This window comes from Dendrobates tinctorius, unplaced genomic scaffold (genome assembly GCF_039654945.1).
Source record: "Dendrobates tinctorius isolate UK_male_01 unplaced genomic scaffold, ASM3965494v1 ptg000007l, whole genome shotgun sequence".
NCBI lineage: Eukaryota > Metazoa > Chordata > Amphibia > Anura > Dendrobatidae > Dendrobates > Dendrobates tinctorius.
The window spans coordinates 43,377,371-43,396,254 of record NW_027361675.1 but is presented as its reverse complement, the minus strand read 5'-3'; the positions used below and the strand labels follow the sequence as shown (position 1 = coordinate 43,396,254).

The window sequence follows — 18,884 nt, the reverse complement described above, 5'->3', positions numbered from 1 at the left end:
CGTCCAAAGCGCTGCTGGCTTTTGAACGCAGGTGATTCCATATGTTTTCATTGAACCGTGAGGAATCACTGAGTCCTATACATTGCATCGCGTCTCCACAAGATAAATAGACAAGCTGCAGTCTGCAATAACGCCCCGCATGTCCGTCTTTGCAGGAAAGCCACAGGCGCCGGTGCGCTGTACGCAGCATCCAACCAGCAGCGTTTATTAACTGTGGGAACATACCCTTAGAAGCACATCCTTTCATGTAAAGTTTTAATTTATTCTAAACACATAAAAAACAACAAAAAAAACCTTTACCCCAGTCTTTCTAATAGGCGAAAAACACACAAGAGCCATATTTGTGTATTTTTAGTTGACTACTTTAATTCACAATGCCACAGCTATATGAAACATATGTACAGAAAAATCAACAAGACACAGTTTGAGAAAAAGATTAAAGTATTGAATCTACAGATGTACTGGAATTCAGGAAAGGTCCATTTCTAAATGGAATAAATGTGTCCATCTATCTATCTATCTATCTATTTATCTATCTATCGATCTATCTATACAAAAAATTGGCCAAATCATGCACTAAGAACCTTCACTTTTGTAAGTACATCTTGCTGAGGGACAGAGCGTTTGGAAGTTGATATTTCCATTGACATCATATGTCTTGGCATTCACAGGGTGCTGCTGTGCCTTTTCCATATCTATCTATCTGTCTATCTATCTATCTCATATCTAGGTATCCCATATCTATCTATCTATCGCATATCTATAGATATTCCGCGCTGTGAATCACTATGAACAATTATTATTACAGTGGTCTTTATTCGACGCGTTTCATTTGTGAAACTTCGAAACGTGTCGACTAAAGACCACTGTAATAATAATTGTTCATAGTGATTCGCAGCGCGGATTGTCTGATCACTTTTTTCCTATCTTGCATCTTCTACATCGGTCCGTCGTGGATCTGTGGTTCCTGCAGCAGCGAATCCTCCATGCTTATTACAAGCTCCATCTGGTGAGTGTATTATTTTTAAATTGATATACCTACACTGGATAATGCACTATTGCGCTATTTCTCTTCAATAGTATCCCTAATATCTATAGATATACCATATATATTTATATAAATAAAAAATATTCACTATAGAAATATACTGTATATATAGAGGTTTTCACTGAATTCTAATATGATGACCTAAGTAATACATTTGTTTATGTATTATAAATTTATGCCTTAGGCCATAATGGTAGGATCCAAATATTACTTACTTACTTAGGCTATAATAATAGAATCCAAATGTACAGTGTATTACTTTCAGTATGTAATCATAGTAGATTCTAGAGATTCCTAACCAGCGGATTTTCACCTTTAAAACCACAAGTCCAATGTGGAAGTCACATAATACATGATGTCACGGCTGAATATCAATATATTACATCATCTGTCATCATCTTTCGGTGGATTCATGCTAGCCTTATCCTTCTGGAGGAAGCCACAGGCACATTAAAAACAGGGGAAGTCTAAGGCCTCTTTCACATTTCAGTTTTTTTGCATCAGTTCAAATCCGCCAAAAAGGCAGACAAGCGGATCCGTTCTCAACTGATGTGAACGGACGGCACAGGATCCATTTTCAGATGGATCCTGAAAATGAGGAAATTTAAAGGAACCGCTGGCTGGGAAGGGGGGAGAGAGAGAGAGAGAAAGAGAGAGAGAAAGAGAATTTTTTTTTTTTTTTTTTGTCCGGCACCCAGAAGGAATTTCGGGTTAAATTAGTGTCTGGAGGATCCGCCAGAAAAAAAAACGTTGCAAGCTCCGTTTTCAAATCTTTGAGGATGGTGACGGACAGCAACTTTTGGCCGATCCGCAAAAAAACGGATGCAACGGATGGCAATCCGTCACAATCCGCCAGTAATGGAAGTCAATGGGGGAAAAAAACGGATCCTCAAAAGAAAATTGAGGATCTGTTTTTTTCAAAACCTGGCGGATTGTGACTGATTGTAAAAAACTGAAGTGTGAAAGAGGCCTAAGGGGGCAGCACAGTGGCTCAGTGGATAGCACTGCAACCTTGCAGCGCTGGGGTCCCACCATGGACAACATCCTCAAGGATGTATGTTATTCCTGTGGGTTTCCTCTAGGTTCTCTCTGGTTTCCTCCATCACTTGAGACTTACCAGTGTTAAAGTAAATCAATGGAGTCAGAATAACCATCCTGGTATTGGACGGTCACATTAGTATTTAGTGTGGACGAACACCTGTCATACTAAACAGTTCCCTGTGTCTATACAAGTTTGGGGACCTTTATTATAATATGTGGAAAATATAAAGAATAACAAATATTTCACACATGCCATTTTGTTGAGCTAAAATCTATTTCTTTTTAAAGCACAAATGAATTTGGCTGCGTCTGTCAAAGATATCATGTTATGTACACATACATAATAAAGAAAACTAGCAGATTGCTGCTGCCGGCAAATCCGGAACGTTTATTCTTATTTATGACTCCTGCTGACATTTTGTTGGTGTGAAGATACGGCAACAGCAACTAAAAGAGAAGAAATATATTTCATGTAGAAACTCAAGTTTACTTTTAAAATGTGGAAGTTAAGGTATAAAATGTTATTAATGTAATCAGAAGCTTTTTATATATTTTTTTCTACTTCTAGTATGCTTTGTTCCGATGTCACTGTTTTGTTCATCAGTAAAGTATAGAAATCATCAAGAAAATTAGGAACCATACATTTTACTTTGTGTTAGGAGATTTTTCCTAATTAATGAGGGTTTGGGTCCTAAGGATAGCATCCCTCCTGCATTTGACGACATGTGCACCATTATACAGGCAACCCACTGATTTGAATGGAAATTTTGCAATATGCATTTTTCCCCTGTAGGATTGAATATATACAGCCAGATGTTACTACAGGCTGCAGCTGATTGCTGATGGACCGATTATAGGGACATTTAAGGCTCATACTTACATGCGAGAAACTTGGACAAGTCTCGCACGTCAATACCCAGCACTGCCACCGGCACTCAGAGCGGAGCGTTCAGCTGCATTTATTTCTATACAGCTGAACGCTCCGATCCGAGTGCCGGCGGCAGTGTCGGGTATTGACATGCGAGACTCGTCCGAGTTTTTTGCATGTGAGTATGAGCCTTTAGAGATTGGCTTATTAAGAGACCCTTTTAAAATTAGAGGTTGTCAAAAGTTAACAACCCCATTAAAAGATTAGTAAATTTCAACATTGAAATGTTATATGATATCCTTTGTCCAACAATGTAAGTTGTTAAACTTCGTTCCTGTTAAAGCTACCATAGTGAACTGGAAACAGTAGGAGCAAAATCTGCTCCTAGGTTCTCCGGTCAAAAAGTAAATTTAACAGTGAAAAACCAGAGGATAAAAATAATGAAAGAATGCATACACAGCTCCCTATTCCAGAGATATCAGGTTCTCAGGTCCAGGGTTGGTAACATCATGGACCACCAATCACCTGACCACTGCGCTGCTTATTGGCCAATCCTAAACCTGCAGCAGGTGACTGGTGACTGATAACTTCACCATTGCAAGCACACCAGAGACAGCCATAATGGCAGCAATGGAGAAGGGAACCTGGCGTAGCTATGAAATGCATTGTATAATTGTTATTACTCCTCCGACTGCCCATTGTTGAAGTTAACATCTGACTGGACAACTCCTTTAAGTTAAAAATCCTCAGATTTGAGCCAAGCTGCCTTTACAGTTATGATTTGCTATCTTTAAAGTTGTAGGTTGTGGCAAATACGTTCCTTTTTTATATCATGAATAATATTACCCAAAGAAGCCGTTATTGTATATGGGTGCATCATACAAACTCTTGCTGATGGCTTATTAGGAGTTCAAAGAAGGGCAATTGTTTTGAGTATTATGGGCCCTAACTAGAAGAGCCTTAGCACTAGCACTTACCATCTCAAGAATAGAATAGTAGTAAAGATGACGAATAACAGTGAAAACAGAATAGGCAGGAGGGCAGTAATGACAATCATGCCAGCACTACGATTCTTCACTGAAGTGTCAATTGAACGGAAATTTGTAGCTGCAAGGCAGAAGTGGTAAGCATTAGAAATATGATATGACCTGTAAGTTCACTGTTGTAACGTATCAGGTTAAGTTATAAATGATATAATAGATGTTTCAGCCCATCGCAGGCTTTTATCAATAATGCAGGTGAAATGCAATTGAAAGTTTATATACATTCACATCAAAAATAACCGTTATATTAACAATTCATTTAGGGGATATGGTATTACCACTTCCTACCCACTTCAAAGTTAAGAATCACACAATCGCGCAACTTAAGTTTCAAGTTTAAATTATTGAGCAAATAACGATACCCAGGAGGGGTGGTAATATAAAAAAAAATCCTCCTCAAGAGAGAAGTGTATTGGATACATAGGCTGAATACATTATCTCCTAATGGCCTAAATAAGGATTATGAATTTATTCGGATCATGTGAAGTCAACCATTTTACTTTGTCTCCTAATCACTTTATTTTTTTTTTCTATTTTTTCTTTTTTTGTATAAATTATCTCCTTTCCCATTTTTAGCAAAATTTTTGGGGGAGTTTTTTTCTAAAGTTTATTTTTTAAAGGTTTTAAAAAAAAAATTGAAGTCACTTTTTTCTTGATCTCTTGCAGACATCTTCTGTACGTTGATCCACGATTGATAGATTTTTCTAGTTGAAGACACAAGTGCCTGTAACTCTTTTGTGGATTTTTCCTGAATTAATCTTTTGAAGATTAATATGGACATCCAATTTATAATATTCTGATTGTATAATTCAATAATAATGACATAAAAAACATAACATTAAACATAGGATGAAATGTAATAATAATGATAAATATAAAATAAAAAAACAATAAAAAAATGAAAAACATTATTTTTTACAAAACTGTCTTCTAGAATAAAATGTAGGATACATGTATACACATAAAGAAAAGAGAATAGTAATTGTCTCAATATCTTATTTCATAGAACTTAGGAATGGTATACTCTACACTAATAGTACATTAATGTTGACTTTTTTCATTTTTTTCACTCATGTAATTGTGGTATGTGTGTGTATATATATATTTATTGATTCATGGGAAGGCTTAACCTTTCAATTCAGAATGATTTGTACATTTTATGTTATGATTTCTTGATTTTTTTTTTACTCTGAGAATATCACAATTTATTATTTGCATCTTTTTTACATATTATTGTAGATTACTTGTTCTATTTCATATGTTAATATAACGGTCATTATTGTGATGTCATTTCCTTGATGTGAATGTATATAAATTTTCAATTGCATTTCACCTGCATTATTGATAAAAGCCCAGGATGGGCTGAAATGGTTTTGCTTTGATTGCAATAAACAGCTACTACTCAATATGTGAGGACCGGGATTCTTTGCCTTTCGATTTATACTTCCACCACGAGCACCACACCGGAACACGGAGTGCAGACCACTTTTTGCCTTTTCCATTAATTATATAATACACTTATCCTAATACCCCTCACTGTTCAGAGCTGTAAATTAAAGGGGTTATCCAGGATTTTGGTTATTTTTCCCTAATGAGCTAAGAACTTTCAAGAAGGTAGTTGCTAATCACCAGCCTGGTCTACCCAGAGCCAAACTCTGCTGGCTAGGAGCTATCATGTACCACTCCTGATGGTTCATTTGACTTCACGTCAATGAAGCAGCTCTTCCAGTCTACTCTGTTGATGGGTGTCACTGCTGAAGTCATGCTTATTGACAGATAACTACCAAGAGTAAAGGGGTTTTACACATAGGATATCACTAGCAATATCGCTAAAGTGTCACCGATTTGGTGACGCAGCAGCGATATTTCTAGCGATATCGCTATGTGTGATACGTACCTCCGACCGGCTCCCCCGCTGATTATCGCTGATCGCACGAGATCGGCCGGGTCCATTTCTCGTCGGCCGCTTCCTGCTGGGCTTCCTGCTGGCGCCGACGAGCGACGCATGAACGCGGGTGGAGGACGTCATCATCGTCGCGTCTGAAAGGTAAGTAACGACCGCTTCTGCGTCGCTACATCACTAGTGAGATCTGCCTGTTTGGCAGCTCACTAGCTACCATTTAGCGATGCACCAGCGATCCTGACCGAATCGTAACGTGGTTGGGATCGCTGGTGCATCGCTAAATGTAAAGGGGCCTTTAGGAAGAAGGGAGCCAGCCATCAATCAGCATGACAGCAGCAGTGACGAAAGAGAATGATCTGCTCTGTTTCCTGATGTCAGTGGAAGTCATAGAATTGCTGGCAGGAGAGGTCTATGAGCAATCAGAGCCAAGTAGAACAGGTAAGGAGTTACAGTGGGGAAAAAAGTATTTAGTCAGCCACCATTTGTGCAAGTTCTCCTACTTTAAAAGATGACAGAGGCCTGTAATTGACATCATAGGTAGACCACAACTATGGGACTCAAAATGAGAAAGCAACCAGCGACATGCCCAAAACATCACTGCTCTAGAGGAGATCTGCATGGAGGAATGGGCCAACATACCACCAACAGTGTGTGCCAACCTTGTGAAGACTTAGGCTGTGCCCACGTTCGGTTTTTTAAGCGTTTCCGCAGCTGCAAGGCTGCCATGGAAATGCTTAAAAATGCTAGTTAAAATGCATACAATCCTATGGGATTCCGCAGTTGCTGTGCCAATGCTGCAGATTTTTCTGCTACGGAATCGCATTGCGGAAAAATCCGCAGCATGTCCATTAATTTTGCGGAATCACAGCGATTCTGCCACCATAGGATTGCATTGAAACGCTCACTTTACACATGTGACTATGCCCACCATGCGTAAAGTGATCGTTTCATGTGCGGATGGTACCCAGGGTCTGGAGGAGAGGAGACTTTCCTCCATGCCCTGGTACCATATTCCTGTTAAAAATAGAATTAAAAAATAGGGATATACTTACCCTCTGTCAGCCCCCGGAGTCCTCCCGGCCCTTAGCGGTGCTTCCCAGGCGTGCATTGCGACAAAATGACCTTTGTGACGTCGCAGTCGCGTGACGTCACAAAGGTCATTCTCGCAAAGCACGCCTGGGAACGGAACAGATCGGGAGTGCCACTGAGGACTGGGAGCGCCGCTGAGAAAATCGGGGGCCGACAGAAGGTGAGTATATCCATATTTTTTATTTTTAACATTCTATCTTTTACTATTGATGCTTGACAAGTGTGAACAACCTGTCAATCACTTTTCCAAGCGATGCTTCAAATCACTAGGAAAAGCGCTTGAATTCCGCAAGCTAAAAATGCTTGCATAACGCTTGTATTTTGCGGGAAAACACATGCGAATTCCGCATGAGTTTTACCTGCGGCGGAGAGTTGCGGAGATGACAATTCCACAGCATTTCTGCAACGTGGGCACATAGCCTCACATAAAACGTTTGACCTCTGTCGTTGCCAACAAAGGATATATAACAAAATATTGAGATGAATTTTTGTTAATGAATAAATCTTGCCAGATCAGATAAGGTGATTTTCTGGATTTGTATTCTCATTTTGACTCTCATAGTTGTGGTCTATCTATGATATTAATCACAGGCCCCTCTCATCTATTTAAGTGGCAGAACTTGCACAATTGGTGGCTGACTAAATACTTTTTTTCCCCACTGTAGCATCAACCTGAGTATAAGTTCTTAACCTCATAGGGGGAAAAGCCAGTCTCAGACAGCCCCTTTAATTTTTAGAAACGACATGAATACTTTATACAAGGAGAAATATGGAATCCCAAATAGGTGCACAGTACATTAAATTGAGTATGTAATCAAAAGATACTACCTTTTCTGTATCCGTTTTCCCAATTTTCAAGATTTGTGCATGAAGTAAGGGTACAATTTTACTGGCTAATTTACTAGAAATGCTCACTTCCTGATTATCATCAAGTGTGAACAGGTTGCGGATCAACAAATGAATGAGTAAAATGCTCGTTGATGGAGTTATTTTCAAGCTTGCTTGAAAATGATTATTCTTGGCAGCACATCGTCCTTTGTAAACTCTAGTGGTGGTGCAGTGGTGATGCCCCAGCTACAAAAAATGACCACTGGACTGGGCACAGTACAGCAGAGGCCAGTGATTGGCTCCACTGCTTAAGTGTTGTAGATGGAACATCACTGCTACAATCCTACAAACAAACACTAGTGTGGAGCATCAAACAAAAAGCACTGGACCATGTGTTATACATAAAATTAATACTAATGATATTTCTTCATTCAGTATATAACTTTAAAATAACTTGTATGTGTACTCACTGTTTCTTAGGAGGATTTCAGCTGATGGGTCAGTTACAGCTATAAGTGTGCCGTTACGATAAATGAATATTATTACTCTATAGCAGAAAAAAATAAGCCCAGAATTAAAATACTAACATGGTTTAATAAATACTTTATTTTTACAAAGAGTTGATGAATGAATTACAGGGGTGCAGCATGGGCATGGTGCTGTATCTCGTCTAATTCATGACAAGCTGTGGTGTTCCCTACATCAGAAAACTTACTGCAGTCCCTGACTGAAGTAAGATTTCTGACGTGGCAACGCTTATCAGATGCTCCAGATTCAGCAAGAGACTAGCTCCAGCATGCCCCCTCATCCAGACCGGCGTGAACAATGCTAGTCTTGATGAATCGGGCCCATTGTGTCTAAAGATCAATAACCATTTACAAATATTTACCTGTATGGTCCTACTGTAGGTAGAGGGCAATTGTAAAATGGTATTCTTGGATTTATTAGGCATAAAATATTGCTTCCAATTTGTATTGATCCTAGATTAGCTGGTAAGGTGCAAAGGGAACCAGCAAGAAGATTAAGAGCAGCAAAGTACCCACTTTGAGAAAAATTGGCGAATGTTGGTAGATCGTTTAAATTGGTGGTTCCGGGGATTAAACTGTTGATAACTGAAAAACAGGAAGAAATCCCACATATTCATAGGAAGTAAGTGTTCAATAATACAATACAATACAACATATGTTTTACAGAAATATATGTACACTACATGGATGAAAGCATTAGGACATTTGGTTATGGTCCCCCACTGAGCCTATAACAACTTCCACTCTTTTGGGAAAGCTTTCTAAAGGCCCTTTTACATTTAGCGATGCACCAGCGATCCAACCAGCGATCCGACCCGGTCAGGATCGCTGGTGCATCGCTAAATGATCGCTAGTGAGCTTTCATACAGAAAGATCTCACAGCGATGCAGCAGCGACGCAGCGCACGATACTTACCATTCACACACAGCGATCCTGCGTCCTCCCGCCCGCCTCCACGCGTCGCTGGACGTCACAGCAGGAAGCCCAGCAGGAAGCAGACGACGAGAAATGAAGCTGGACATTCTCGCGCGATCAGCGATGAGCAGCGGGGGAGCCGGTCGCTGGTAAGTATCACACATAGCGATATCACTAGCAATATCGCTATAACGTCACAAAACCAGTGACGTTTTAGCGATATTGCTAGCGATATTGCTTAGTGTAAAACCCCCTTAAAGGACATTGGAATATATCTTTGTGAATTCTTGCCCATTCATCCAGAAGTATGTTTTGCAAGAACAGACACTGATGTTGGACAAACGCTTGTCTCGGAATCTCTGTTTTAGTTAATCTCAAAGGTGTTAGAAGGGATTGAAGTCATAGCTCTGTATGGGCCAGACAAGTTCCACTCCAAACTTGCCCAACCATGCCTTCATGAGCTTTGTTTTTTTCAGGCACAGTTATGCTGGAACACCACAAAAATGCCTTCCCCAAACGGTTCCCACAAAGGTGTAAGCATGGAATTGTCCAAAATATCTTGGTTTGCTCAAGTATTTAGATTTCCCTTCACTAGAACTAAGGGGGCTAGGCCAACCCCTGAAAAGGAATCTAATAACATTATCCGTCCTCCACCAAACATTACAGTTCACACTATGCAGTCAGCAGGTAAAGTAGTCAATGAATTTGTAACAAGGTGGCACGGGGGGAGGGGATAGTTGTGGCCGAGTTACTTAAAGGCACAGTCCACAGGCAGAGTCCGCTGAGCAAACGGTCAGCGAGCAGCCTCGGTCCCTTGTACATAAATTGACAGGATTGGCACAGCTTCTTTCCACGGGTTACCTTTCCACCCTCCGGCCACAGTACTCTGGGCAAATCAAATGAAGTCCAAGAACATGGCTGCAGTCCAACAAGGAATAACTTTTGATAAACTTTGGTGAGGAAGAGAAGATACAACACCGGTTTCCTGCTCTCTCCCTGACACTATCAACCGTTGTACCCACAACAGCCGTAGTAGCCGAAGTTATGCAGTAGTCCACTCGCTGGGATCTGGACTCTTAAAGTACCTTCAGCTGGGGCCCTTCCCTTCCTAGGTCCTGGGGCCCGTGTTGCGATCCTTAAATCCTTTTGAGTTCTATTGAGTCCGGGGCAGCAGATCTTCTCCCCTATGGTAGTCTGGCAATGCCCCGGCTGTTACTATATATCTGCTCAGGGCTAACGTGCCCCAGCTTCTGACCGGGAGCAGCAGCTTCCGGCCGCCTTTTCTGCTGCTGACCCAGCCCACTCATTAACTCCTTGCTTTCCCTAGTTCTAAAACAGTAACACATATAGGAACATTGCAAAACAGGGCAAGCACAGCATATTACAATCGGAACAATTTAAACACAGTAGTCAGCACACTAAAACTACATGACATATGCAGTGCAATGCATATATATATATATATATATATATAACATAGACAATTTAAAGGATAGCTTCCCACAATGAAATAGCTAACATGACCATATTTGCAGGGTAATACACAGTAATGAACACATGAGGCATAACATATAAAATGTTTCAACAGGGCCGCATGGGCACTGCGTGGGGGAGGGGCAAGCGAGGTTCTCCGCCACCTCCTTACACATTCACCAAACTCAGTCACGTCTATCAACTAGTCTGATAAAGAAACATGATTTATCACTTCACAGAACACGTCACCACTGCTCCAGAGTCCATTGGTGGCATGTTTTGCACCAATCCACCTGATGCTTGGCATTGTGTTTTATGATGTAATGCCTGTATGTACCTACTTGGTTATGGAAATCAATGCCAAGAAGCTTTTGGTGGAAAGTTTTTGTGCTGATGGTAATGGAAGGTTAGGCACTTCAATTATTGAGCCAGAAAAAGCATTGGTGACTTTTATTCACGATGTGCCCCTCCAACCTCATTACTCCTCTTTTGAATTACTAACAAATGTCCAATACTACGTTTTGCGTGAGAATTCTAGACGCATCTTATTATTAGTTCCATATATATATTTTATATGTTGTTTTTTTATTTCACTTACCATTGCTTAAACCCACTAGAATTATTACATTGTCAGATGGAAAAATTTGAGGAGTCTGAACAAGGCAGCACAAGTCTTGTATTGTGAATGTCGAAGACGTGATTCTTCCAAGTAGCTCAGATGAAACCAGGGTCGGAGGACAGGTAATTGTAAAAACTAAAGAAGAAAATTACGAGACAGGTAAAAGTGAGAGAAAAATATTTTGACATACCTTACATAGAGGTACATGGTATACATAACTGAGGTTCTCAGATAATTTTCTGAACTGAGCACTGAATGTTCATACTATGATATACAGTGGGGGATATAAGTATTTGATCTCTTGTTGATTTTGTAAGTTTGCCCACTGATAAAGACATGAACAGTCTATAATTTTAAGGGTAAGTTAATTTTAACATTGATAGAATATCACAAATAAAATCCAGAAAATCACATTGTGTAAATTATATAAATTTATTTGCATTTTGCAGTGAGAAATAAGTATTTGACCCCTACCAACCATTAAGAGTTCTGGCTCCTACAAACCAGTTAGACGCTCCTAATCAACTCGTTACCTGCATTAAAGACAGCTGTCTAAGGCCTGTTTCACACTTCCGTTTTTGTGTCCGCCAAACGGATCCGTTTCCGTTTTTTTGACGGAAACTGATGCAAACGGATCCGTTTTTTTAAAAACGGATCCGTTTTTTTGACGGATCCGCGGTAACCGTAATGGAAGTCTATGGGACAAAAAAACGGATCCTGCAAAAAATGGCGGATCCGTTTTTTTACGGAAAACAACGGATTTTGACGGATTTGAAAAAACGGAAGTGTGAAACAGGCCTTACATAGTCACCTTTATAAAAGACTCCTGTCCATAGACTCCATTAATCAGTCAGACTCTAACCTCTACAACATGGGCAAGGAGAGAGAGATACTGAGAGAGAGAGAGAAAGATTTTTTGTTTTTTTACAAAGTGTCATCTGGTTGGTGTCTGGCAGGCATGCAGTATTGGGATAGTTTGGAATAGTACAGGAGACTGCACTATTCCATGCAATATTATATTAAGCTCTGTTTCTGCGGTACGTCCGGGGGGTCCTGCCTGCATTCCCCTAAATCAGGATTCAGACAAATCCCCAATGGGACCATAGACCACAATGACACAGGCGGAGTTCAAATGAATTCTATTTGTGTTTTGTTTTGTTTTTCTGAAATTGGCAGTGCTTTTTTTTCTTAATGTCTCACTTTGTGTTTTTCCTTCTGAATGTGTCCACTTATCTGTGGCTGATGGAACAGGCTGACACTATCAGTAAAACAAAATCACACATGGAGAATAATTGAACGCGATTCCTGTCATTGCTGTCTATGGCTCTTTAGGGGATTCAGGTAGAAGCCTACGGGCGCACTGCAGAAACACAGTGTGAACAGGTCCTAATGTAAAATTCAGAGATTAGACATAAATTTTGTTTACAGTTGGACCCTAATGGTGACGCTACGATTACATATTTATACTAAGGTAAAAAATAAAATGAGAAATTAACTTACCCTGGCCGTGTACAGCGGGGGCACCAAATACTACAAGTATTGCCAGGCACCACATTGCTGTTCTACAGGACTGCATCTTCCTCGTTCTGTTCTGCTTCTTCCTCCCTTACCTCGGTTAAATATAATATTGTTGCTATTTTCAGTTGATATAAACTCTCAAAAACAAATAAAATATTAATTGCTCCAGATTAATTGCTCCACATTCAGGTCAAGTCTCTGCCCTCAGGAAATAGTCAAGTCATTAAAATGACTTCATAAAAATAAATAGTAGACGTGTTTGTACCAGTTGTTCCTGTGTGATACGTCGTAATCTACTAATTATTCTTTTACTACACATTTCAGTGGGAAGGAGCTATCTCCAAAGGTTTTCTGATCACCTTCTAATCTATAACAATCATCAATATCATGCAAACTTTTGAATAAAACCTCTGTGGTAGCATGCAAGGGTCTATTTAGACTAGATGACCACAGCCATTAAACAACCGCTGATTGGCTTCACAGTTCACACAAGCCAGTAGGTAGACAATCACTGGTCTTTTTTGACAGTTTGACATAGCTCACAGAATGATTGTTCTGGATGCATAAAACATCATTTTCTCTACAGCACATGGCGTGTTTACACAGGACAATGTGGTCCTGAGAATGATAATTTTTAAGCTTGCTTAAAAATAATCTTTTTGACTAATGAGCGCTTTACTTGTTCATCAAGTGATTGCTGGCCTGTTTAGATAGGCCAATAATCGTGAAACGAACGTTCCTAGGAATACATGCTCCAGATAATCTGCCCATTTAAATGGTTCCTTAGTTCTCTCTGCTGTATTTCCGTATATATCAGATTTCCTATGGAGGCATACAGAGATTTTTACATAGCGTTCTTTGTAAATCCATGTTCTTTATAAATAGGACTGTATGTGAACTGTGGCATAGAAGAATACCTCTGTATATATGGGGTTTGATGAAATAGCAGCACACAGTGAACCAGTGGCTCCATAACTAGGACACATTTAGCCACAATCTACTGCTATACTGTCACTGTGCTGTGTGCTTGAACAGTTAACTGCTTTGTTTGGGTATGGTCAAAATTCCATCTACTGTACCATGATGACCAATTTACACACAAATATGCTTCATGATTGAGTGGACATTGGCCCATCATGTTTTGTTGATGATTCTACACTGTGGTCACATTGTCTACCCTACATTGTATATTGCAGACTTGTATTGTACGTTCGACTTTTTTACCCAGAGGCCCCAAATCTTAAGCAGCTGCTTCATTGTTGTTCATTAAGGCTTTGCTTCTGATGTTGTGTTTTAAAAAAAAAAGAAAGCTGACAGCTTATTTTAATAACTAATCCAACTTCCATGATACCAGATATGAAGCACTTGGGATAGGATCAGCCACAACCTAATCAGACATCTAGGATAATAAGACTCAGTAGTGTAGCTACCGGGGGGGGCAGAGGGGGCGGTGGCCCCCGGCCCCACGCTCTGAGGGGGCCCACCCAGATTTACGCTACTGTAAACTGTATCTGCTGCAGAGCAGTGAGAATCGATCATCTCCCTGCTCTCTGCTGCTATGTTCTCTTCTCAGCCACAAGACCTGTGATGAGGTCAAAGGAGGGGAGGAGTTGAGGTCACATGATCAGGGGCCTCACTGACTGTATGCACTATGCAGGACTCTGCTGTGTGCTGGTTGTCATGGTGCGCTGGATGAGAAGTTTATGTGTGGGGTAATGAGGGGTTTACAGGGTGCATGTAGCATAGCTGTGTGGGTACGAGGTGGACGGAGCGGAGCCGTGTGTGTACGAGGTGTACGGAGCAAAGCCGTGTGTGTACAGAGCGGAGCCGTGTGTGTACGAGGTGTACGGAGTGGAGCCACGTGTGTACAAGGTGTAAGGAGCAGAGCCGCCTGTGTATGAGGTGTACGGAGCGAAGCCGCATGTGTACAAGGTGTACAGAGCCGCATGTGTACGAGGTGTACGAAGCGGAGCCGCTTTTGTATGAGGTGTACGGAGCGGAGCCGTGTGTGTACGAGCCACATATGTACGAGGTGTACGGAGCCGAGTGTGTTGTGAATTCGCTTTCTGGCCTCCCTCTGGTTAATACTGAAGGTAGTGGAGCTGGTCAGATTGACAGAGGGGTTGCAAGTTCTCTTTCTGGGCTCCCTCTGGTGGTTACTAGAGGTAATGGAGCTGATCTGATTGACAGAGGCTTGCCACCTGATAATGAGGATGACGATTGGAGATCAGGGGTTTCAGATTGGGATTTGAGAGAGCCGACTCCCTCTATCCCTGCTGTTGATTGTCTTCCTGTTCCTCCTGAGGTCTGATGTCTCCAGCTCTGTCCCTGCATGTTCAGCTAAGTGGTTTATTTGCTATTCTGTTTTCATTTGATCTGATTTTGTCTATCTCTGCTTTGTGCGGGTCAGCCAGCTCCGGCTGGGGCTGTGCTGAATCACCAATATGTTACTGCTTGTGCCAGTTTGTTTTGTCCCCTGTTAGATTGGTCTCTTTTTGCTCTGCTTTTAGAATATACCAGAGTGCTGATATAGTTGGGGGCGAAGTCGTGCGACTTCAGTGTTTTTGTGCATCAGACGTGTTGGACTTTTTGCAGGGTTTTTAGACCATCCTCTTCACCTTTAGGTGTTGTTTTTGTTTTGTGGCCAAGAAAGATGGTTCATTAAAGCCATGTATTGACTATCGTTCCCTTAACAAAATCACTGTTAAATATCAGTACCCGTTACCCCTGATTTCTGATTTATTTTCCAGAGTTAAAAGTGCCTGTTGGTTTACCAAGCTTGACCTAAGGGGGGCGTAAAATCTTATTTGCATCAAGCACGGGGATGAATGGATGACGGCGTTTAATACTCCGGAGGGACATTTTGAGTACCTGGTGATGCCTTTTGGGCTCACTAATGCCCCTTCTGTCTTCCAATCTTTTATGAACGATATTTTCCAGGACTTTGTGGATAAGTTTTTGATCATTTATCTGGATGATATTTTGATCTTTTCCAGTGATTGGGATACTCATGTGGAACATGTCCGGACTGTGTTTCGGATTTTGAGGGAAAATTCTCTATATGTTAAGGGATCGAAGTGCCTCTTTGGTGTACAGAGGATTTCATTTTTGGGATTCATTTTGTCTCCGTCTGCTATTGAAATGGACCCAGCCAATATACAGGCCATTTATGATTGGGTTCAGCCCACTTCTTTGAAGGCTCTCCAGAAGTTTTTGGGTTTTGCTAATTTCTGCTGTAAATTTATAAGTAATTTTTCTGGTATTGTTAAACCACTGACTGACTTGACCAAAAAGGGTGCTGATGTGGTGAATTGGTCTCCAGAGGCAGTCTCGGCATTTCAGGAGCTTAAGCGGAGATTCACTTCTGCTCCGGTTCTACGGCAACCTGATGGCTCACTCCCATTTCAGGTGGAGGTAGATGCTTCTGAGATTGGTGCAGGAGCTGTTTTGTCCCAAAAAGATCCAGTAACTTCTAAGATGAATCCCTGTGCCTTCTTTTCTTGAAAATTCTCCCCATCTGAACGTAACTATGACGTGGAAAATCGGAAATTGTTCACCATGAAATGGGCATTTGAAGAGTGGAAACATTCGTTGGAGGGAGCTAGACATCAAGTTGTGGTCCTCACCAACCACAAGAATTTGATTTATCTTGAATCAGCCAAATGCTTGAATCCTAGACAGGCTAGGTGGGCCTTGTTTTTCACGCGTTTTAATTTTGTGGTCTCTTTTCTTCCGGGCACTAAGAATGTTAAGGCGGACGCCCTTTCTAGGAGTTTCTTTGCGGATTCTCTTGATGTGACCGAGCCTACTACCATTCTAAATGAGGGTATAGTTCTTCCTGCCATTTCACCTGATTTGAGACTGGCCCTGGAGGAATTTCAGGAGGACAAACCTGAGCGTTGCCCTATGGGAAAATTGTATGTCCCTGACCAGTGGAGGAGAAGAGTAATGTCTGAAATTCATTGCTCCGCGTTGGCTGGTCATCCAGGTATTTTTGGTACCAGAGATTTGGTGAGTCGGTCTTTCTGGTGGCCTGCCTTATCTCGTGATGTCAGGAATTTTGTGCAGTCCTGTGGGACTTGTTCTCGGTCCAAGCCCTGTTCTCGTTCTAGTGGGTTGTTGATGCCCCTGCCAGTGCCCAGGAGGCCATGGACCCATATCTCAATGGATTTTATTTCCGATCTTCCTGTCTCTCAGAGAATGACTGTTATCTGGGTGATTTGTGATAGATTTTCTAAGATGGTCCATCTTGTACCACTCCCAAAGTTGCCATCTTCTTCTGAGTTGGTGCCCTTGTTTTTACAACAGGTGGTTCAGTTGCACGGGATTCCTGAGAACATTGTGTCGGACAGAGGAGTCCAGTTTGTTTCCAGATTTTGGAGAGCTTTTTGTTCCAAACTGGGAATTCAGTTATCTTTCTCCTCTGCATTTCAACCTCAGACAAATGGGCAGACTGAGAGAACAAACCAGACTTTGGAGTCCTATTTGAGATGTTTCATATCTGCTGATCAGGATGACTGGGTCTCATTTTTGCCCTTGGCCGAATTCGCACTAAACAATAGAACTAGTTCTGCCACTTTGATATCGCCCTTTTTCTGTAACTTTGGGTTTCATCCTTGATTTTCTTCAGGGCAAGTGGAATCTTCGGCCTGCCCAAGTGTGGACTCTGTGTTAGAGAGAATGCAGCAGATTTGGGACCAAGTATTGGATAAGTTGTCCCACTCTCAGGAAAAAAGCCCAACGGTTTTCCAACCGGCATAGGCCCATTGGTCCCCGGTTTAAAGTGGGTTATATGGTTTGGTTGTCTTCAAAGAATATTCCTATGAAGGTTACGTTTCCAAAACTCAAGCTAAGATTCATTGGACCTTATAAGATTTTGGAGATCCTTAATCCCGTTTCTTTCCGATTGGTTCTTCCAGTTACGTTTAAGATCCATAACGTGTTTCATAAATCTTTGTTGAAGAGGCTTGTGGAGCCAGTAGTTCCTATGGCGGTGCCTTCTGACCCTGTATTAGTTAAAGGCAATTTGGAGTATGAGGTAGAGAAAATATTGGATTCTCGTTTGGCTAGACGGAGACTCCAGTACTTGGTCAAATGGAAGGGTTATGGCCAGGAGGATAATTCTTGGGTCTCTGCTTCTGACATTCATGCCGAAAGATTGGTTCGTGCTTTTCACTGGGCCCATCCTGATCGGCCTGGTGGCGTGGATGAGGGTTCGGTGACCCCTTCGCAAGGGGGGGTACTGTAGTGAATTTTCTTTCTGGCCTCCCTCTGGTTATTACTGAAGGTAGTGGAGCTGGTCAGATTGACAGAGGGGTTGCGAATTCTCTTTCTGGGCTCCCTCTGGTGGTTACTGGAGGTAATTGAGCTGATCTGATTGACAGAGGCTTGCCACCTGATAATGAGAATGACGATTGGAGATCTGGGGTTTCAGATTGGGATTTAAGACAGCCAACTCCCTCTATCCCTGCTGGTGATTTTCTTCCTGTTCCTCCTGACGTCTGATGTCTCCAGCTCTGTCCCTGCATGTTCAGCTAAGTGGTTCATTTGCTATTCTGTTTGCATTTGATCTGGTTTTGTCTATCTCTGCTTTGTGCGGGTCAGCCAGCTCTGGCTGGGGCTGTGCTGAATCACCCATATGTTACTGCTTGTGCCAGTTTGTTTTGTCCCCTGTTAGATTGGTCTCTTTTTGCTCTGCTTTCAGAATATACCAGAGTGCTGATATAGTTGGGGGTGAAGTCATGTGACTTCAGTGTTTTTGTGCATCAGACGTGTTGGACTTTTTGCAGGGTTTTTTGCGTGATTGCAGACAGTGTCTTTCCTTTCCTGTCCTGTCTAGTCAGTGTGGGCCCCATCATTTGCTCAGTCTATTTTCCTGCCTGCATTTGTGTTTTCATCTTGTCTCACCAACAATATATGTTTGGGGGCTATCTATTCCTTTGGGGTCTGCTCTGGGGCAGTTTAGATTTCCCCTTTCTTGCTTTAGGCTTAGCTCTCCGGCTGTGCCTAGGC

General features: G+C 41.5%; 1 protein-coding gene across 1 annotated transcript; it reads right to left on the bottom strand.

The window, feature by feature from the left end:
* Positions 1-340: 340 nt before the first annotated feature.
* Positions 341-12,985, bottom strand: LOC141088091 (uroplakin-3b-like). The gene is made up of 6 exons (XM_073574022.1): positions 12,855-12,985; positions 11,334-11,489; positions 8,710-8,932; positions 8,291-8,367; positions 3,935-4,064; positions 341-2,536 (listed from the first exon to the last, which is right to left on the bottom strand). The coding sequence occupies exons 1-6, from the start codon at positions 12,928-12,930 to the stop codon at positions 2,488-2,490; spliced, it is 711 nt and encodes a 236-aa protein (XP_073430123.1). The 5' UTR covers positions 12,931-12,985; the 3' UTR covers positions 341-2,487.
* Between the last annotated feature and the right edge of the window lie 5,899 nt (positions 12,986-18,884).